Source organism: Serinus canaria, chromosome 13 (assembly GCF_022539315.1).
Source record: "Serinus canaria isolate serCan28SL12 chromosome 13, serCan2020, whole genome shotgun sequence".
NCBI lineage: Eukaryota > Metazoa > Chordata > Aves > Passeriformes > Fringillidae > Serinus > Serinus canaria.
This window is the reverse complement of record NC_066327.1, coordinates 361,776-384,545: the sequence shown is the minus strand read 5'-3', so window position 1 is coordinate 384,545 and position 22,770 is coordinate 361,776. Positions and strand designations below refer to the sequence as shown.

Genomic DNA, 22,770 nt, shown 5'->3' with positions numbered 1-22,770 from the left:
GCAAGCAGAATTGGAAAAGGCAGAGGGTAAATGTCCTGTGTGCTGAGAATGCTCCAAGTCTGCCTCAATGGTTTACTTTTGCAGCTACAAATCCCCCCAGCTCAGAGCAGAGCTCTCCCACACAGGATTCCCACCCGACAGTGATACAGAAGGCACGGTAGAGATCTTAGCAAAACTGGGTTTAACCTCACTCTGTAGGCAGTCATGTCATATCAGGGTGTTAATCTGTCAAGTTCTGTCTCAAAAGCCCTGTGATTTCCTGCTGGCTGGCAAAAGCATAAAGAGATACCAGTGTTCAGTTAGGCAACTTCACACATGAAATGACCTCCTGCGTGCAACAAAGGCTGCAGAAATATGCCACATGCACCAACAAAAATACAGAAAGCTGAGCTGTGCTTTGGCCCACTTAGGGTGAGCAGAGAAATAAAGGGTGAAACCACCAGACTCCTTAGAAAAGTCAAATATACACTGGAAATGTGATTTGATCAAATTTCAAAAATCTGTCAAAAAGCAAGGCCCTTCTCAAAGTCCCGCAGGTTCCTCAGAACTGCCTGTATTTAAGGTAGCTCAGCTTTTATTTGACAAGTTTTTACCCAATAGACTTGCCTGAGAAATGTCATCATTTTGCTATAATGGTTTCTAAATGCTGGAGCTGTCCTGCAAGAGAATATAAAAACCATTCTGTCTTTATTGAGCCATTTTGATTCTGACCTGTTAATCATCATTAAAACATCAGCTGGCACAAACCACCTGGGTGACTAAATCTTGACCCTCAGGCAAACATGTAATGAGTACTCATTCTTCAAGGTCCATAAAGCATCTGCTCCATGTAGCCTCAACATTCCCCATCCGTTTTTTCTAATTGTTAGGAGCCCCTGAGAGGCAGCAGCAGAGCCAGGCTGAGGCTTGGGAGCTGCAGACTCCAGGCTCCCAGGGAGCCTGGCAGGAACGGTGGCTCACAAGGCTGGGCAGGGAGCTGCTCTGAACACCCAGTCACACCAGCTCGCACTGCTGCCTGCTTGCCCAGAAATCTGGGGCCTCTCTCTGGTCTCCTCAGTCTTAACACACATTCAACTTTTGGTTTCTCTTTGGCTCCTGCCACTCCAGACTTATTCCCTACTTATGCAGGACCTTAAAGTCCTAAAGTGCTCTACTACAAGAGCAAGATTTCTAGAGAACTGAGGAAATATCCATCCTGGGCACCTAATCTCAAGTGAACAGTAGCACTTATATTTGAACATGAGGAGATGAAAACAAGGCTTAAAAAAGTAGCCATAAAAACATTTTCAGGTTATCTTCAAGTACTGGCACAGCTGAGGAAATTGAAGTACACTTGCTGACATTTGGGGAACAAGTTTAATGAGACCATTATGTGCTGAATATTCATCCAAACCCAGTTTTAGGCAGATTGCAGTGTCATAAATATTAGATGGAAAGGCAGATTGTGCTCATTTTGCTGTGGTAAGGGAGATCTTATACAAAACTACTAATGCTTAGCAGGGGAATAATACAAAATCAAGCTGAGCAGTTGAGGCTGTTGAGGACATATTCTGTTCATTGCAGTACTGTTCTTACATTTTTAAATCCTCTGTAAAGAACTTGAAGTTCTCTTTTAGTGAAATTGGTTTGTGCTTCAAGCTGTTCCAGTCCCTCGGGTCTATGGCACACTGTCGTCATTTCTAATTCATCTTCAATTTTATCTGAAAGAGAAGACAGGAAAATATTTATTTTGGTTGTTACCTTTGCTCTTTTAACACGATGGATAGGACAGACTGGATTTCAAGAGAAACAGATCAAAAAGAAACTACCAACAGAACTGATCTGTGTAACTGTTTTCAACCTCTTGAAAGCAAAAAAAGGCCACAGGAGTAAAGCAAAAGTTCACATTTCTTCCTGGGCTGCCAATTAGCTGCCCATTCACAGAGCCAAAATGCTGGTGAGAGCAGCAGGGCAGCAGCAGACACCATTGCTCCAAAAAGCAACCACAGACATTTCATACCTAAATATTGAGACGGCGTGGAGGAATGGCACTTCCAAAGTACTGGCTTTAGCTTTCTAGCTGTGCAAATACACCAGAGGGAGCAGACATGCTCAGACAACGACCTTATACTGAGGTTAAACTCTGAGGGAAACTCCTCTGTGTGCTAACCAAAAACTTGTCTAGAGACATTGAAGGTCACTTTAGTCCTAGGAGAAATTCAAGTTTTGTCCACAGTTGCAGAATCTGGAATTACTTCAGCTGGAATTTAGAAGAACTTTTTGGAGGAAGAGATAAAAAATGAAAAACACTTCTATGCATTTTAATCAAGAGAGTGTTCTTCTACAAGGAAGAAAAATACTATCACACCCTGATTTACCATAACCTCACTTCATTTTTGATGCATGTTTTGCCCTGCCAATCCCATCCCCCAAGACTGTATGCAATGCCAAAATACATAGATATTTAGTGTCTGTCAGTTTGAGATTCTCTAAACTTCAAGGATCAGATCCAGCCGTCAGCTGACAGAAAACCCAATCCACATCCAAATGTTGCTTGGCATAAAAGCAAATACTCCCCTTATCGTCAAAAAATGCACAATTCATTTCTTGCAAAAATGTTCTAGGTTATTTGGCTCAAGCATAATATAGTTATTTCTGCTGTAAGCCAACAATTAAAATCGAAATTTGCAAGGAAATAGAGTTACCCTGAATAGAGGAAAGGCATAAATTCAGAGCAGACTGGCTCAATGAAAGAACAGACCAGCCCAAAGGTGTATTTTCATAAGCTATTTATTTTGCAGAGATACACACACACACACACACACACACACACACACACACACATATATGCATACACACATTAAATGGAACATTATTAAGGGAGGCCACATGTCAGTAAGTGCTAATGGTTAATTAACATCAGTTTTTTTGTCAGTATTAAGAAACTGGTTCAAAATATTGGTGACTTCAGCAACCCTCTTAATCCACCACATCTGCAACATCACAGTCAGCATTTGTAGGCCTTGAACAGATAAAATGTATTCCTAAATCCTGTTCTGTAGGTCCGTTGCACTGCAGGGGAATAAAGGTGATAGGCTGTAAGAGCAAGGAACAGGAGCAGAGTATCAGCTGTTCATGAAAAAGAAAAAGGGACTTAAGGCTGTTAAGGGGCCGAAAGAAGCCTGAAGTACACACCTTCCCACACAAAGGGAAAATGAAGAGTTTAGACATTACAGCTCCTGTTAGAAGAAAGGAAATGTAAAAGGATGTCTGCTACAGGAAAAGTAATTTGAAATAAGGGGGGAAAGCCATTTTCTTTGCAAGAGAATTAATGACACAAAATGAAGGAATGCAGAAGCTGTAAAGAGAGAAAATTGTGGGGAAGAAATTCTTTAAAAGGAGGGACAAGAAATGAGTGGTTGAAAAACGAGAGAAAATCTACCTCAATAGTCCTCACCCTCCACAAAGATTTGGGTTTTTTTGTTATTTGTTTCCTTTCAGTGCTTGTTCTCAAATCAGCTCTTTTCAACCTGTTTCTTTCATTCCCTGATACCCAATAAATTAACCACAGAAACTTTAGTAGCAAACCAGGAGATTGGCACTTCCTCCTCTGCGCTCGCTTTTTATCACGGGCATTGTATTTCTTTTTATTTGCATTTTCATTATCATCCTGGCTCAGTCCCTCCAGCTCTTCAGAGGTGTCACTGTATGAAATATGAGCTCTTGCATCTATTACAACTACAGTGTTATTATATTGAAGTTCACTGAGGATGGTGAGTGCAAGCAGAAGTATATATACATAAACACATGCAAATTTAAACTTCTGATAGGAATGATGTTAAGATATTTTATGTAATACCACATTCTTCCTCAGTTTGCCTTATTTCCAGTTTTCTCCTGAGAGATTCAAGTGTAGTAAACAACCTTGCTGCTGTTTTAAATTTAATTTTCTTCTTCAATTCATTTATGCATGAACAGACCTTGGGACCAGCTGCACACACAGTGAGGGGCGAGTGTGATCACCTCCTCAGCTCAGTGACACCTGTATCTGCCTGGTTCTTACAGCATCCTTATCCTTTCCAAGCTGGCAGGACATACCTGTGCTGCTGATGGAAACACACACTCAGGGGCTGGACACCATCCAGCTACTACTCAGTGAGAACTTGAAGAGGTTGAACCGAAGAAAAGCTGCCGGGTTTTTTTTTGTTGTTTTTTTTTTTTTTTTTTGGTTTTTTTTGGTTTTTTTTTTGGGGGTGGGGGGGGTTATCTGTGCTCACTAATCAACTAATCAGGTGGAAGCAGCAACTAATGCAGAAGGCTTCTTCTGCTTACAAGTACTGATAAATGGTAATTTATTACTTTTCTGGTTTTATTTCCAACACTTGTTGAAGTCATCCCAGGATGAATCCCTTCCACAGCAGATGGCTGCAGTGAGTTGTGTCCTAGACTAAAGATCTAAAGATTGTTTAGCTGGTACAAAGCATTCACTTAGCTGTTTTTCTTACAATGTGTTTTAAAATAGAAGAATGGGATGTAGCATTTCTTGAGTTCAGATTTATTTCTGCCCATATTTTTGTGGCTGCTTTAATAGCAGGGTATGAGGTCTGCATCTGGTAGAATCACCCGTGGTAATCTTACTCCACTGTAGGCCCAGGTTAAAATAATCACTTAGGTTTGCATTTTTTGTGCAAAATAGCATCTGTATTTGCTTAGCCCATAGGATATGCACACTTCCTTTCATAACGGAAACCAAACAGTGACTTCACTTTACAAAGAAAAATAATCTTGACACACTTGCAAGTACATGCATGTTTTAGATTGTTGCTAATAAAAGAGACTTTTTTCATTTCACCACTCCTTGCTCAAGAGCAGAGTGAATTTTCCTTAAGGAAAATTGATGTTTAAACAGAATACACTTTAGAAGTTACTTAATGATGCTTGCTTTATTCATCCTTTCATATTTGTTCCAATTTTACCTTTTGCTATCTTAACAATTTGGGAAGTTCCACACTCATAGCGCCTGCAAATGGCTCTGCACTTCAGACACCGGTTTGCATTGGAAGGGACCTTAAAGATCATCTAGTTCCAACCCCTGCCACAGGCCGGGACACCATCCACCGATCCAAAGCCAATTTGTGCACCATAAAACAATGGTGGGTTATTCCCCAGCTGCTGCCTCGGCTCTGGGACTGAGCACGCACCATCCTGAGCCTGCCCATCCTTGCTGGCACCTGAAGCTGCCCCTGCACCCCCGGACCGTGCCCAGGGGTGCAGGGCTTCCTCGGCCACACGCGCTGGCGAAACAAGCATCAAACAGCACCTAACACCTTCCTCAGGTGCAATCCTGCAGCATTTCCAGCCCACGTCCTGCCAAATGAACAATAGTGAAGCCTCATACAGTGCTAGGGCTGTCCAAGGACAACCAGAGCCTAAAACAGTTCATAGGGTGAAAACGACGATTTTCATAAAGATGTAAATGATGCTGTCCCCTGCATCTGAAGGCTGCAAGGTAAAAATGCAGAACATCAGTCTCCATGGTTCATGGGAGGACTTTGAAAACAAGTTGCTCATAATAAATTCCCTTTTTTAAGGAAAACAGTCAAGGCATAAAGTGCAGATAATGTGCCCAGTGTTAATTGTAAAACTGACAGGCGTTAGATGAAATGGGTAATTTTACAAATACAGCTGAAGGGGATTAAATTATGTGCAAGAATTATTAGACTGCATCTTACTTTTATTAAAAAAAGCGCTATATTTTAGGAGCAAGGACCTGAAGAAAAAATTAACTCTAGTTTACCCACGATATACTTGAAATTAATCTCCAGACAGAACACGCTCTTGGGCAGATCTTGCAGGAAACAGGTCTTGCCTATGGGAGATCAATTGCAAATATTTGGAAATTTCACAAGGAAAAATACCTCAAGGCCTGAGTGTGTAAATGCTCATTAGGGCAGGAGCTGGGAGAGAGCTTTGGGGTGTTCCTGGGGCTCTGAGCCTCCTGATCCTTGGCCCCGCTGTCCAGCAGCAAATTTCTGTGCTGTGCTGCTATGCCAGCATGCTGTGCCATGCATGTGTCTGGCATTCCTGGGCTGTGCCATGTGCTCACCCCTGGGCACTGTTCCAGCCTTTAAGTGACCCCGCCTGGCACATCCTGCACATCCCTGGAGCCGCGCAGGGACAGAAGTGACAGCTCACACTCAGCTGTGATCCTGAAAAAGGGGCAAGGAAAATCTGCTCATGGCAAATGCAGTTAAAAAATGGAACAAAGGTACCTAGTGATGCATAAAGTAGTAAACACAATTAAAGTCGAACACCTATTATTATTATTATTATTATTATTATTATTATTATTATTATTATTATTATTATTATTATTATTATTATTATTATTATTATTAAAAATAATTATTAACATTATACTGCCTGACTGGAGAGATCAGTTTCCAAAAGGTACTCTCTCCAGGCAATAAACCAAAAAGAGAGTGGCGTCCTTATCCAATCCCTTTTTTCTGATAAGACTTTATGACTCCTTCAGGTCTATTTTGAGTTAGATTTGATGGCCCTTGTGGGTCTCTTCCAAGTCAGAATATTCTGTGATTTTCATCACTAAACTATCAACATCAAATTAATTTCACAAACATCCAAGCTTAGCAGGGTGGTTCTGCCTGTGTGAACCTGCAACACCACCACTTGCTGAGAAAAGATACCTGAAAACCCAACAGTGTATAAAATTCTAAGATAAAAATAGCTAATAATAACAAATATAATTAGTAAGAAATAGATCTTTTTAGACTTCTTGCCTAATCCTTACAATGATCTGTTCACAATGTATAAATACCATCCTCTGCCTCTCCTTTAGTTTCACAGCTGTACACAGGGATGCAAAACCAACATTCTTCTCCAAAAAAGGAGGCATCAGAATTTTGAGGTACCTCCCAAATGTCTTTCTGGCACACAGCTAAGATCAGGTACCATGGCTTGAACATGAAATATGCAATGTCAAATTTGAATTTAGACGTTTCTGCAGACACTGTATGAAGTTCACCTGTCATTAGAACTGTTTTTGTTGTGAGCATTCCCAGAGGAGGAGACTGCAACATGTCCTGGCAGTGCACACGAAGGCTATGCAGGCAGGAGCCACTGGCCTTAAACTGGTTTTCCCTGGTGGGAAATGCAGGCTGAGCTGGAACCTAGGCAAGATTATGATTCCAAAGCAGCAGGAGAAAAGAAAAACCATGAGAATGTCAAGCAATCACACATGATGCTTTTTTAGAAGAACTATCAGAAACTCTTCAGAGCACACTTCATTAAATAGTCGTAAGAAACTTCTGAATTATAAATTAGGTAAGTAAAACTATTTTTTTTTCCTTTTATGGAATACGTAACTTATAAAAAAAACCAAACTCTGATGAGCCCAGAAAATGCATTACAAATGGACTTATTATCTCTGTGAATTATTGTTGTCAATGGGTTTTTTTGGTCATTAAAAAGCAAATCAGATACTTCAAGTCCTTGATTTATGACTGCAACAATTTCCATTTAGACTGTTTTGCTCTAGCTTTGAGTTAGGAAACAGGTTTTGGAAGAACAATAATCAATGAATATATATAATAGGGTGAAATCAAGCAATCAAAAATATTAATTAGTTCAGTGCCTAATTCAAGTACCTTTTATCCCTGAGTTATCATGGGGAAAATAGAACTGTGTATTTACATTCATGCAGGTTTTAACTACAATGTAAAACCTAAGGGTTCCCCCCGCCCCCGCTCAGAGGCACCTTTTTTGATTACACACACTTCGCAGGATAACACACACTTCGCAGGATTACACACACTTGGCGCTAGCTGCAGACTTGACAAGAGAACATGTAAAAACATTCATAAAAAGAAGGTGAACAGGTACAGAGTTTGGCACAGAGAAGGTGAACAGGTACTCAGTTTGGCACAGAGACAAACACAAGTTAAACCACATAAACTCCTTGTAAAGGCACTCTCAATCAAGTACGGTGTTAAGGGCACAGTTGCAGCGGATCACAAAACTGTAGCCTCCCCTGAGATTCTAGTCTGTATTGGGACTTTTCACCTGGAGACAGAGAACTTGTGCTTTTAAGTGTGTGTACGTCCCCTTTCCACTGAGGGCCTGGCCTGTGCCCTCCCCAAGGCAGCCTGAGCAGGGGGACACCAAACGCAGATCTGGGGAGACGCAGGAGCAGGCCCAGCTGGGGACAGCCACAGCACTCTTTCAAATTTTATTCCTCACAAACGTTCATGTGACTGGGATACATCCAGAAGCCATCTCCCCCCTGCACCAAGTTTGTGGTCAGTTTCTCAAAGTCTACTGACAGTACAGCAGCTCTTTGCAGCTTTCTCTCTCTCAAGTTACCCAGTTACATAAAATTTTACTTCTTCACTGGGGAATTATGCAGCAAATGAGCAGAGCTGTAATACATCCATGCTCATAACCTACACTGGAATTCTGCACAACATCAATTTCATGCTAAGAATCTTTAAAAAACAATTAGCTGTTTTTCTACTTTGACATTAAATGTCAATTTATGATCAGTTTGTTTGGATTTTGTTGTTGTTGTTTTTTAAATGAAGCTTTGGTTAGGGTTTTTAAAACAGAAACACTTATTTTCCCAAGCTGTAAACATGTGGGTTTCTTCACATTTATTAAGGAAATCTGTGTGTGCGTTAGCATACCTTCTTGTCCGAGATTGCAAGGCAAGATATATTCTATCTGCCATCTGTATGGCAGTTATCTTCTGTTAAGTGGGCAGTTTTCCTTATCTCTTCCACACCCAATCCTCCCTCCTGGGGGACATTGGCTGATAACAGGCTATTGAATGTCACTGCATGACTGATATCAGTGACTGATAAGAACTACAGCATCCCGTTAGGAGATGTGAGCCCAGAGGGAGGAGCCAACCACTGCTACCCAGATATAATCTGGAGATTCTGGAATACCAGCACAGCTTCTCCACTGGATTTCCCAGAGGAACAGCAGCTGCTTCTTCCACTGGATCTTCAGAGGAAGACTACACCCTTTCTACAAGATCCCTGCTCCAACAGAACCACCCCTGACACTCCAGGAGGACTGCAGCCATAATTCCAATTGGACTTCTACTGGATCCCTGCTCCAACAGAACCACACCTGACACTCCAGGACTGCAGCCACATCTCCGATTGGACTACTACCAACACCCTTACCAACAGGGTGTCAGGCTGGGTTCTGACTCTGTCAGTATCGTTTTGGTTTACTGCATTGTTTCTTTTATTTTCTTCTTTTTATTTTCTTCCCTAATAAAGAACTGTTATTCCTGTCCCCCTATTTTTGCCTAAGAGCCCCCTTAATTTAAAATTCATAGCAATTTGGAGGGAGGGGGTTTACATTTTCCATTTCAGGGGCGGCTCCTGCCTTCCTTAGCAGACACCTGTCTTTCCAAACCAAGACAACTGCCTATCAGAAACAGCAGTGTATGAAACAGAACTTGCCACAGAAATATAAAGCAACAGTGGCAGTGTGAATGTGGAAGGAATTTTCCTCTTAAAACAGGTGGACCACTGCATTATGGCAATTCACCTGTGTAAAGACTAGAAAAAGAACAAATTGGTGTGATCCAGTCAGAATTGAGGACAGAAACACCACCATAAACGAGTGCTCTGCAAATGCCATCGAAATGAGCCAGTACTTCCCAGAAGATCACTTCTCCCACTTCACAGAACTGCTCAAGTTGAACAGATTGCTCCAAAATGTGAAGCATAATTAAGCAGAACATTAGTAGTAATTAGCTCTATTTGCACAGAAGAAACTGCAAAAAAAAGTATCATTCCAATACAGATCCAGATGTTTCAGTAAGAGAAAATGTCCTTAAATGTGTGTGGTGCTGTGAGCAAGCTCTGCTGACACACGGTGCACTCCCGGTGGGCGGGGGACAGCTCAGGGCCACCCACCAGGCACAGACTGTGCTCTGGAGATGTGCTTGTACAGGCAGCACCCTCACTTCGGGCATTTCATTGGATCCTGATCTCGGGCAACCAACAGGGCCTGGATGTCAACTTCATAAAAACATTTATGTCCCGGTTTTTGGTTGCAAAGAAGCAGAACCAGAAGGGAGGCTTCAGGACATTAAGATAAAAGGACAGTGCCTGAACCCTGCTACTGCCGATGTTCCTTTAAGTACAGACTACAGACTTCTTCCTGATTCAGATAAAGCTGCTTTTGGTACCTGTACTCAGATTCTCCTCCCACATACTATTCTAAATGCAGAATAAATCAGGTACATATACATACACATACACATACACACTGCTGCCCAGGGTAAGTGCATTTGCTTGCTGAAACTTTTCATCCAAATAAATGTCAGTTCCTCATGGCAATTAAAAAAAAAAAGAAAACCTCATCCAACACACTATATTCTTTGGCATTAGTAAAAATCCAGTGTGAAAGCAGCAAGTTGTTTCAAGATTTCCAACAGTTTATTCCTTGCAAGGAATTCCTTTTCTCTTTCCCCAGAGCCATGCCTAGCCTGTGGAGATGCTCCCAAGATCAGCTGTTTCATCCTACTGCCTCAGCCACAAATCCTTCCCCATCCTACACCCCTGGGGTTATTCCCTCAGGAAGGGAGTGAGAGGTCAGAGGGGTGTGAATTCTTCGCCTGTCCTGTACACTCTGCTATCAGCATTGTTGTTGTTACTGTTTGTTTTCTTATTTCACTGCTATTTCTAGCGAACTGTTCTTACCTCAACCCATTATTTTTACCTTTCTGTCTCCAATTCTCTTCTCATCCCACTGGAAGGGGAGAGAGAAAGCGAATGAGGGACACACGGTCTGAGGTGTTTCAGTGGCAGCACCAGAGCAGGGGTAAACTGAGACCTCCCTGAACTCCCGTGCAAGAGCCAAACCACCAGCTAGCTGCTCCAGCCAAGCAGCAAAGCGAACAGGCAGGGAGCTGAAAGCACAGCAGATAAGATAGAAGAGTTTCAGGAAACAGACAGTAGCTTAACAATTTCCTAAACTTGGTCCAGTTAGTGGTGCTGGGAACCTTACAACTTTGTTCCTGTGGCAAAAGGTTATTTGGGACAAGCACAAAACTTCCTTTGATTTTTCTGTGTCCTTATTCTGCTTCTCCTTATTCTGCTTCCCTATTGGAAGGCCAATAGGGACAACCACTCTAAGACATTGTACTAGGGTATAAATGCAACCAACTACACACTTGGTGAGTTGCCATGAAGCCAAAATATTTCGTTATTTAAAAGGTTACCATTCTCTGGGTTAGAAGATTTAGATTCTACTATTCTAAGGATCTTTCTGCTTCTAAAACTCAGTAATTCTCTTAATTAGGAAAGGAAGGCCGTGAGGTTTAGATCTTCTGAGGCTGGGGTCTGGCTGTGATCAGTCCCCTAAAAGCATTGGCAAATTCAGAGATCTGATCTGTTTTTGAAATACCATCAACAGAGAGTGATTTGAGACTAATAAACACCAGTGCTTGTAAACACTGGAGGTGTTCTGGCTGACAATGGCTGAGGACTTCTGTGGCCAGAAAACAAATACACAATTAGGAACATGACCAATGCCAGAACTCAGCTTATTAAATTTTCATGCCGACTCTGATTACTTTCATTTAGCAGCACAGATGTTAAACCAGAAAGAGGAGATAGAGTGCCCATGAGTACTGGGAAATGGCTGGCAATACAGGCAAGATTTGGAAAAGAGTCATTAGAGCAGATGTTGCACATGTGCGCTGATCGCTCTTACAAGTCAGTTGATTTTAAAGAAGCCACAAAAACATCTGACTATATTGGCTTTCATAATTCTGATTGTTTCATTCTGTTTTAAGGAACTCATGTAGCAGCTCTAATGCAATCCATAGGCGTGTCGTGGTTTGGGACGGGAGGAAATTCAGGGAAGCGATGCAAAGGTTTTTTGTGTTACTGACAGTCTGTTGAACCACTGAGAAGCTGGACACGCCTCTGTGAAAGACGCATGTTAAAGAGGAAAAAAGCGGGAACTCTCTTTTCTGGTCGGTAAAGGGGTAACAGGCCCTGGCCCCGACCCCGTCTCAGCCAGGCTGGGCCGGGCGGTTCTGCCGCAGGCTGGGCCCCTTCCCCCTCCCCAGGCCGCCCCCCATCAGCCCCGTCTGGCCAGGCTGGGCCCCAGCAGCTTCCGAGCAGGAATGGGGGGAGGCTGCGGAGCCCTGGCCAGAGCAGGGCTGGCCGCGGCTGTGAAGATCCTGGCATTAGGTGCCCTTCCCCCAGCGCAGCTGAGACCAGAGGCAGCGGGGTATCCTGCAGCCCATGCAGTGTGGCCCTGCGGCTGGAAGTGAACGCAGAGAAAACTAAAGATCAGCCATGAGGCCGATCCTGACACAGCCAGCCGCAGCTCCAGCCACAAGTTACCGGCGGGTCAGGTAGGCCCCAAGAGTGATGTTAACTCTTTCAGTGCTTGTCGTGGTTTGAGAGGAAATGAAGTTTTTGTGATGGTGTGGGCAAGCCAATCGGTGTTCAGATTTAATATTGGCACCTGGTTTGTCCACTGAGGGCATGGATACGCCTCTGAGAACACCGGGGGTTAAAAGCTGTGAACGCCCAGGGGAATTTCCTTTTGAGTTCCGCTTTGGGACTGAGCAGACCCTCAACCCTCCCTGCCTGGCCTGAGCTGGGCGCGGGGGGGGGGGGGGGGGGGTGCCCAGCAGGGCAGCCAGGCGTGGGAGTTCATGAAGCAAACCGGCAGAGCCTGGGACTTTTAACCCTTCTCGGGAGGATGGAAACCTTGCAAATGCTGATTCCTCCTGATGTTGATGAGATTGAGAGGATGTTGAGAAGAATCCTAGGTGGGAGGAGATGATGGAGTGGCCTTTGGCTGGACTTTGCTTGTATAGCCACAGCAGAACCCCTTGTGTTCCTGTGACACAGAGACTGCATTCTAAGGGGAGGCGATGGCTCAGAGCCAGGAGAGTGCGGTGATGTGGAGGTGTGCGAACAGAGACGACGGGTGAGGAGGGTGGTGGTGGTGCCCTCCGTCTTTGAAGAAGAGGAAGATGATCTCTGTTCAAGAGACCCTTCGGCCCCAGGGGGTGAAATTTAGGGGGGGACAGGTGTCCCAAAAGGAGAGAGACTGTGATCTTTTTGGAACTGGACAAAGTATCCTTAAAGGGAAAAGCCCTAGAAGCAGCTCTGGTCCATGTGCAGTGGTGAGAGCACTGGACATGGAAGGAAGAGGTCACAATGGCAAAATGTTCTCTGGGCGGTGCCACACGTGACACGGAAACACGAGAAGTTTCGACTGTTTCCTGGGGAAGTCTGTGGTGCAAGAGGGACTTCTCTCTTCTCGAGGAATTGAGAACTGATTATCTAAAGGGTGGCAATGGAATTGGAAATTTGGTGGGGGGAGGAGGAAGAATTTGGAAGGTTTTCATCTTGTGTTCTATGTGTTTTGTGTGTCTTCCTTTGTAGTTTTAGGTTAATAAAAGTTTTTTCCCTTTTAACCTTAAGTTGGAGCCTGCTTTGCTCTGTCTCTGATCACATCTCACAGTGGGTGCCAGGGAAGGAGGTGATCTGGTGGGGGCACTGGCATTGCGCCAGGCTCAAACGATGACAGTGCTTCAGTCCTCCTTCGAGTTAGAGAGAGGAACAAGAAGCAAGCATGTAAATCTCAGATGGAAGGGAGGAGAAGATGCCTTGATCTTCGGGCTGAAGTCCTCTTGTAAGCTATGGAGAAAAGACTCCCTATAATGCATGAAGCTGTGGGGAGATGAAAGTTTTCAAACTGATACTGAGCAAAGGCCTCCATGTTAAAGTAAGCTGATGTTAAAGTAGCTGTGATCCCATAAGAAGTTTGAACCGAGAAAGAGAGAAGGGTGCCTTCTCCTGTGCCCCCAGGAGAAGAAGAAGAAGATGATTTCTGTTCCCAGGGATGAAGATTATTTTAGAGATAGATAATGAGAACTTTTGTCCTTGAGCAGGACATCTTTAAAACAGTACCCCATAAGTCAACATGGCCCATCGACAAGCTGTGGGAAGGCTTGTGGCAATGGGAAGGATTTCACGATAGCAGGGTTCCCTGGGTGGCTGCTAGTTGTGATGAAATTGGGAGCCACAAGAGAACTGTTTTTTTTCCTTTTGTGAAGAAGTCTCCATAACCTTAACAAGAAGTACTTCTCTCCCTAAGTGAACTGAAGAAAGACTATTTTAGAGGTGGTAAACTGACTGGAAATTTTAGGTTTGATTTCTTTACATTGTCAGTGGGAAAGAAAAGGTTTTGGGGGAGAAGTGTTCTGAAGGGTTTGTTTTGATTCTCACTGCTTTTTTTCTTTTAGTCACTATTAATAAAATTTTCTTTTTACCCTCTTAAAGTTTTAAGCCTGCTTTGCCTTTCTCCTAATCCTATCTCACCGTAGAAAGTGAGTACATTGTTCATTAACCAGCACCAAAACCTCTTTAGTGCCTTGACTGGGAAATTCTAAAATTGGGGAAATTTTAAAATTGAGGAAATCTTAAAACCACTACACGAAGGAAATCTGCCAAAGAGCAAGAGGCACAAGGAACAGGTTGAGATCAATGTGCCATCATGGGTAAGCTCATCTCAGAGCTGAATCTTGCACAGAGGAGCCCTTTGGCTCTTTCCCTTTTGCTCTGGGCTCTGTCATCTGGATGGGGAGCACCAAAGAGAAAAGGCAACCAAGATCCACAACCTGTGATAGGAACTTCTGGTCGAGGATCAACCTAGGGAAGCCTGACCAGTCTGCAGGTGCACAGTCCTATTTGTTTTAGCGAGGAAATATTTTAAATGATGTATGTGAAGAATAAAGAAGAAAAATTTCCTTTTCAGAATGCTTCAGATTTCATCTTGCAATGTCAATCCTCCTTTTATTCATTTACATAAAATATAATTAAGTTTTGGCCTACTCCCAGAATAATAGGACAGTGGAGAGCTAGAGCACTGTACATGTAAAGACACACAAAGGCAGTCTCTGTGAGCTGCCAGTCCTGCCCTGGCACCTGGGAGCCCTCATTCCTGCCCTGGGGCAGCAGGAGCAGCCCTGAGGTGTGGGCACAGGGCACTCCTGCCCCTCCGGCCCTAGGACAGGTCTGGCAGCTTCACCTTCACTTCAGGACCTTTTGAGCCTAAACATGTGAGAAATGATGCTCACTTTTAAAATTTCAAAGGTTTATTAAACTTTAACAAAATACAACAAAAGACTGAATATGGAGAAATTAGTACTGGGAACATGGAACTAAACTACCACATGCCCACCCACTAACTGCCTGCTCTGCCTTTTATAGCTATGGTGTTTTGCTAGGTAACCCTAACCCCTCCCAAAGTCTGCCAATTAACTTTTCTCTGCTGTCCATTGGTGGAGACTGCTTCCTTGCAACTTCACTGGAGGTGAGGTGTTGCCATGCCACCCTCCCCAAATGCCCCATGCAAGGAGCACAGGTGCACGCCCTCCTTCCCCATGTCTTGACTACCATGGCTGTCCCTTGGCAACTGTACAGGTGGTAAGGGGACTATGGAGAAAACAGAAGCCATCCAAACAACAAATCACAATAACATAATTATCCAGCAACAAAACTTCTTAGCACACACTTAATATTCATCCCTGAATTGCGAGAGCCAACCATCGCATTACTCATGTATAACCAACCCCAGTACTCTCAGGTGCACTCAGCTGCACCAGCCTCTCACAGCAGGTGGAGTGACAGACCCCACCACTGGCCCTGCCACTGCCACTGCCACCCATGGGCACACGGCTGCGGCAGGGAGCCAGGGACTGACAGCACTGCTGTCAGGAAGGATGGTACACATAAAATGGACAAATTAAATGTTTTACTCTTTCAACTGTGTGGAACTTCCTTTTCAGAGAGAAGGAATTAATTTAGGACTTAATTAAGATACATTTAGATTAATTAGGACTTAATTAAGATACATTTGGATATGCATCCTCAATTCAAGGTTCCCATGTGTGGGTTTAAGAATTGCAGAAGAGGGATTAAAGTAATGTTAATTATATTCCATTTATATCAACTATTTATATAGCTATCCCTTTCCAATTATAAGCACGTCTAACTCAATTCCTTCAAGAAAAGGAATTGAGCCTTATCCTGAAATTCTTGAGGATCCTCTTCAGTCAAAAGAAATCTCTCTCCCTAGAACCATAAATTTATCAAGCCAAGTGAAGTTATTCCAGATTTCAAAACATGACACTTTCAAAAAGCTTTCTTCTGGTTCTTGAATGTTTCTGAAAACAAGACAACCATGAAAGAACAGGCAGGTCTGTATCTAGATGAGTCATGCTTCATGTCAGTGAGAATGGGTTCAGCATCGATGGGGGAAGCTGGAGCACAACTCTCATTTTAAGACTTACTAATAACAGTGTGTCCCTGATACTTTGGCAAATCAGTGTAAAAGATGAGTAATTTTTAACATTTCACCAGAGTGAAGCCATCTCAGACCCTGCCCTGGGGTTGGTGGAAGGACGTGTCTTCAAAACCGTGATGAGCTGTTGTGTTCACCTGCTCTCAGGACACTGAGGCTGGCACTGCTCACAGGAGCTCACTGCAGCAATGGGAACAGAAACCATAGCTGACTGCTCCTCACAGGCCAAATGAAAAATTACTAAACACATCGGTCTGCAAGATTTTAAACACCTTTTGTGTAATGATGATCTAAGTTATCTTTAATGGTACAAGGAAAAAACCTATTTTTAACCTGGCCATATCTCTTTAAAGTGAATGCTGTTTTCACACTATTTAACTTCTATAATTTAAATGTGTATGTCAAGCAGGAAAAATTTCCACACTTCTTTTCCTTTCTGCTGCAATAAGAAACCACATTTATTTCATATAAAATTTACCACCATTATTTATTAGCAGGCAGAAAGCTTCTGGGTATAATAAAAATTTGGTACATAAAGCTGCAGCTTGCCTTAGGAGAGGGGGAATTAACTGTAATAAAACTCATTTAAAGAGCCTCATAGTATCGCTTCAGAAATAATAAAAAGAAGGGGGGAGAAGCAAGAAGCAAAGGGAAGATTTTTTTGGTAAATCACAAAATATTTTCTGTTCTTTCTGCTAAATTCTCATATGAAAAGAAAAGACAAGTTTTCCTCTCATGGCTACATTTAAGAGTATTCATGGAAGGAATAACAACAGAATATTTTCTTTTCCACATTTGCTAACATTTTACCTCTTGACAGCAATTATATCTGATAATTTCTTCCTGGGTATCAGATTATTACATTCCTATTTTAGAGACTTTTGACAGCCACTACACACAGGAGGGGTCAGCTCTTTAAGCACACCCAACCTTGTGGTTTCATGTGGAGGCCAGCTTGCACAGCTTCACTCAGGAAAATAATTACAGAAACACCTAGAAACGCACTTGTAATGCAATGGCAGAACTGAAGAGACAAAAGACAGAACTTGGGGAGACATTCAGGACTTGTGTACTCCAGACTGCACACAGGGACAGCACACGGGGACATCACTCTTGCCTGGCTGAGCAGAGCAGGCAAGGATGCCAGTTCCTTTAGTAAGGTATTATCCTTACCATGTGCATTTTCTATTAGATATTGGCTGTATTTCCCACTATTGGAAAGAAAATTAAATCCCTTCCAGTGAAAATTAAATCCCTTCAGATTATACTTCAGAATTCTGTTTCAGTCTTCAGGAGGTTGGGTTGGTTTTTTTATTACCTTGTTTTGGAAACACCCTCGGCTAAACAAAGTAACCTGCATAGAACTGATGTACAATTCTGCCTGAATCCCTTACCATCCAACAGCTCCTCCTTTCCAAAGTAGATCAGAGGAAAGTCTTGTAAGGGAAGAGACAACAAACAACAGTGAGAGAACAGAAAGCCAGACTCATCAGATACAGAGAGTTTGGTCCGTAACAATCAATCACAGACATCTAACATCTATCAAGGAGCCTGACAGCTGGTTCAAGAGCATTGGGGAATCTCTACCCTCCACAGCCAACGCTTCCATGGTTTTAAATGAAGAATAACTTTGACAGCTACAAGCTCTACAAGGACAAACTCAGCTTCAGTGATGCTGCCATTCAGTTTAGAAAATTTTGTGCATGTATTTTTCTTGAATCATATTAGCTTTTCCCTAAAACCAACCCCTGCCCTGCAGGCAGTGCAGGTACTAAAGCTTGCACCCTTCTTCCCTCTGGCTGCCTGATGCCTCTACCCCTGCTGCAGCTGGATAGGATGTGGATCCCCATGGGCAAAGGCAGCACCCAGCACCACATCCTGGCTCAGGGAGCTGCACTTCTGACACGCACGGCCACCCGAAGCCTGCGAGTGTGCAAGGTGAGCCTGCGAGTGTGCAAGGTGGATTTTAGGCAGCAGTTACAGTCCACAGTCTCTCTTGCAGCTCTAGAAAATGGGTAAAGCATAAGCTCCTCCTCTTCAGAAATGTTAGATCAGCTTATCATCAGTGCATTTTATCTTGAAAAAAAACTGAAGCCAAACAAAAATTACTGTAAAAAATAAAATTGTGGATTTCCATCAAGCTTTATACAGTTAAATTATTTTTGTTTTAAAATAGTCTAAAGAATATTAACTGCTTCTTACAACCTTCTTCTCAGCAGATAAAGTGATGCATATAGGGAGGAAGTCTGAAGGGACAGAGACAAGATGCAAGGGAAGAAGCATATCCAGCTACAAAACTCATGTACTGTTGTATTTTTATATACATGGAAAATTACCAGAAGCACAACAATCATGGAATATGGCGTGGGATATGTTAAAAATTTTGCTGTGGTATATTCTTTTTGCATGTCTACCATGTTATTTTAAGAAAGGCCCATTTTAAGTTGTGCTTAATAAAATACCTACTCAAGATAGTTATCTAGCTGTTGCATCACCTATTACAAAGGTTTGCACTTTTCAAATGATTAGCAAACTTCTAAGTTAACTTAGAGCCATGTCCTTCAAACACTGGTGCATAAAGCATAATAAGCAGTTCTACTTCAAACACTAGTGCACTTTTTATCTTCCCCTCAGCACTCTGCCCATCCCACTAAAAACACATCCCTTTCTTCTCCTGGCCATCTGCTCCAGAATTTCAAGGAGGGCACTTCTATACTTCAAGTCATGATCACTCCCATACCAGCAATTAAAGAACATGACCTGAGTAAGTATGGGGGAGGACATTGCCTAAGAAGTCAGTCAGATGAAACCCCCTACTTTCAAATTCCTTACAGAGCATTAGTATCTCACTGTAATCAACCTAAAGCTAGGGGTCTGAGGTAGCTGCTCCTGCCTTGACATGTGCTCCCTTTGGGAGCTGACACTGCACCAAGAGCAAGAAGGGAAAAGTTCCTCAACCAGAACTTCTGTAAGACAATCCTAAATATAAGGTTGTGTGGAACATGTCCCATGATATTCTCATCCTGGTTTTGTTCCTAGCTTCCCATGACTGGTGATCACTGTGTTTTCCCTACCTTTAGGGAACTGGGAGACCAAAGACAGGCCCTTCTATTTTATCCTGTAAGGGAGAAACAGCTAAAAGAGAGAGAGGGATACAGGACTATGTAATTTTTTTCACCTTTCACTTCAGTTCTTGGGAAGTACTGAAACAACCAGCGATGCATGGTCACTGAATGGCCAGAACTTCTGGAGAATGTTTGTAAGAGTGCATCCTTGTGCAGAGGAGAGAAACACAGAATGTATTACATCTCCATCCCAGTAATCCTTTTTGGCCCTTTCCCACAAATCATTCACTCCAGGAAGCTGGGGAAAAGAATGGTCTATGAAAGGGCTGTGAGTCAGATGGAAACTGACTTGACAGCTGAGAAGAATTGAGAAAAAGCCTGAAGATTCCTACTGATGGATTTCAATAAAGACAGATGCAAAGGGCTACAAGCCCGACAACAGAGCAAAGCACACAGGTACAGCTGGAGATCTGCAAATGATCCTGGATCATGAGCTGAACAAAAATGACTGGTCTTAAGAGGCTGCAAAGACAGCAAGGACTTGCCCAGAAGTACTCACAGGAACAGGATTTTCCAGCCAGTTTTTTTCTCTGTATGGGAGGGGGGTCTAATTATTAATATTTTTTATTTAAACAGAACAAAGGAACATGGTTTAAGTAAACCTGTTCCATCTTCAGAAGAGAAAAGTTCTAAAAGAAATACACATAGCTAATTGCAGTGTCTTATTTTGGTATTATTATGCAAAGTTATGAGAACACAGCTGGAATTTCTAGGCGTTTAATAAGGTTTTTATTTCTAATAAGTAAAAGGTAAAAGTAGTGATCATCTCTAGTGAGTATAAAGTTGTGAGAAATACTTGCATTGCAATGTAAGCATCCACTTTGCCTTTTCCATTGCTGCCACCAGCACATCAAGGAAAACAACTTAATGTCAGATTTCTGACTTATTGAAATCTGTATTGCATGATATTAACAACCACCCACATTATATTAATGTTCTAATTTCACATATAAATAATTCTTAGCACAGGAACAGAGTCAAAAGGGAAAAACGCAAGCTCATCTAATAAGTACCAAATAAATATATCTTGGTTTCCAAGTGAACTATTTTGCAGCCACAAACACAGATTTCCAATAAAAACTATCCAAATCTGATCAGGTTTATAATGCTGTGTTCCTACATGTTGTCAGGCAGCCCATGTAATCAGAGCTCTGTGTACCAGTGGTGCCTTACAGAGGTAAATGTCCATGAATACAACGTGAGCTATTTGCTCACTTTTACTCCTTTCACCTTCACAAAGACACCTTTCTCATCTGTCATATACTTGACTTTGCTGGGAAAGCACTGGGGAGACTCTTCTAGGAAAAGTAATTGCTTCAGGAACAGACACTGGAATTCTCACAATTAGGTCTGCGAAGGAGGTATGAGAACATTCTTGCAGTTAATGCAAAACAAATGCAATAGCAATGCAAATACATCAACATTTGACTTGGCACCTATTTTAAGGTTAGCATTTCTGTTCCCATTATTTGAAATTAGTTGTCATTGTTGGAGATCTAAATTTATTTGTAATTATTTAATTGCAATCCAGTGACATTCTAAGAGTAAACTAAAAGCTCCCACTATATTAATTTTGAAATGAGGAAATTAATAATGTAAAAACAAATACATGCTGTTTTACATCTCTTAATGTAAATAATTCTTAATTAAGCAATTTTTAGATTTTTTTCCTAAATTCTGCAGGAGGATTTCTAGGATTGTGTGACAGCATTGATTTTACTGTAGTGGGGTTAAAATTCCATCTGCTTTTCTTGATCCACTAAGACAGATTCAATATATAAATTTTCTTTACTTTTTTGGAATCTTTTGCCAGCCTGTACTAACCTGTATCTTGAAGAAACGAATAAAGAAACATAGGTGTTTATGCTAGTATTTTATCCTTACTATTTCCTGTGGTAGATAAACTTGACACAGTTAATGAATAAGAAGCAAGAATATAGTCAGTGACTTGGGGGTCACTTTTCTTTAAAAAACACCTCACTTGCATAATCAGGAAGTTATTTTCTTTAAAAATTCAGTGATACGTACATCCCTTTATGAAAAGATGAACTCTAAAGCACACTTAGTTGTTCAAACATGTATGCTTTACATCTAGGAAAACCTTTAAAACAAAAAAAAATTGAGTTCATTACATTGATTACAAGTCAAAGAGAGACCAAATCTTCCTGCTGGTGAAAAAGAAATATTTATTGTTAGATTATTTTGCTGAAGTGTCTGGAACGGCAATTACAGTGAAGTTTTGTTTTGTTCACATTCAATACATAGCGTCTTTAATCTGCAAATTACAGTCACAACAAACCTCTTGGAGCCCTATGAAATCATACATCTAATTATCAGTTTTGGTTCCATTATCACAAGAAGCCCTTTCCTTTTTTCAAGTTTGGTACTAATTCATTTTCAATAAAGAGCAAGAGTTAACAGTAAGAAAAAATAATTAGGAAAACTTAAATAATACACAAGGCAAAAACCATCACAGCTTCAGATTCTCTCTGGCTAAGGCAAAATATCAAAAGCAAACAAAAGTCCTCAATAAAGCATAAATCAGAATTGCCTCTTTGCAGCCTGTATGATTCTTAATAAAGACAAAGCCCACACTGAGAATCTGTGCACTGACAGACACCACTTTCCTCCCACAGCCAACTGCTGCCTACACTGGCTTCACTTGCATGCATTTAAACACAAGCAAACAGGAGCTGCAAAACTCAAAACTGTTGTTCTCTTACCATCTGACAAGTCAATTAGCCCGAGGTAGTGCAAAAGTTTCAGAGAGGAGCACACCACCACCACAATCCCTAAAGTCTCGAGTCCCTCTGACTCGCCTTTAGTCCACATCCTGCAAGGCACCACACAGACACCACTGGTGTGCCCACAAACAACTGCCAGGCATCAGAAGCTGAGAAATCCTGTTTCAAGCTTTCCTTCCTGCTGCTCAGCTAAGTGCACAGCACATTTCCCTCTCCCCCTCTCTCACTCCCTCTCTTTTCCAGCCTCTCCCCCTCCCCTCTCACTTGCTTTTTTTTTTGTTTGTTTTTGTTTTGAACATGCAAGCAACTTCCGCATTAAACCATAATCTAAGGTTTTATTTTCTTTCATCTCAGGGTAATTCTCTCAAGAGTTTGCTCTGCTCCAGAACAATTGAGCACCATGCTGCTAACCTCAGCAACATCTCAAACCTTTTTCTTTTTTTTTTTTTAAATACCTGTGCTACCAGTTGCATTTGAGATTTTGTCAGTAATTCTGCCAGTGCAGATGCTTTTTGTCAATGCCTCTGCTGTACTGCATAAGAGAA

General features: G+C 42.1%; 1 protein-coding gene across 1 annotated transcript in view; it reads right to left on the bottom strand.

Annotated features, from left to right (window-relative positions):
* LOC103823772 (Kv channel-interacting protein 1) overlaps window positions 1–22,770 on the bottom strand; it is a 174,090-nt gene that overhangs the window by 16,231 nt on the left and 135,089 nt on the right. Inside the window, exon 2 of the mRNA XM_009098917.4 lies at window positions 1,576–1,700. Coding sequence (XP_009097165.1) covers window positions 1,576–1,700 — 125 coding nt within the window. The remainder of the gene's footprint in view (window positions 1–1,575; window positions 1,701–22,770) is intronic.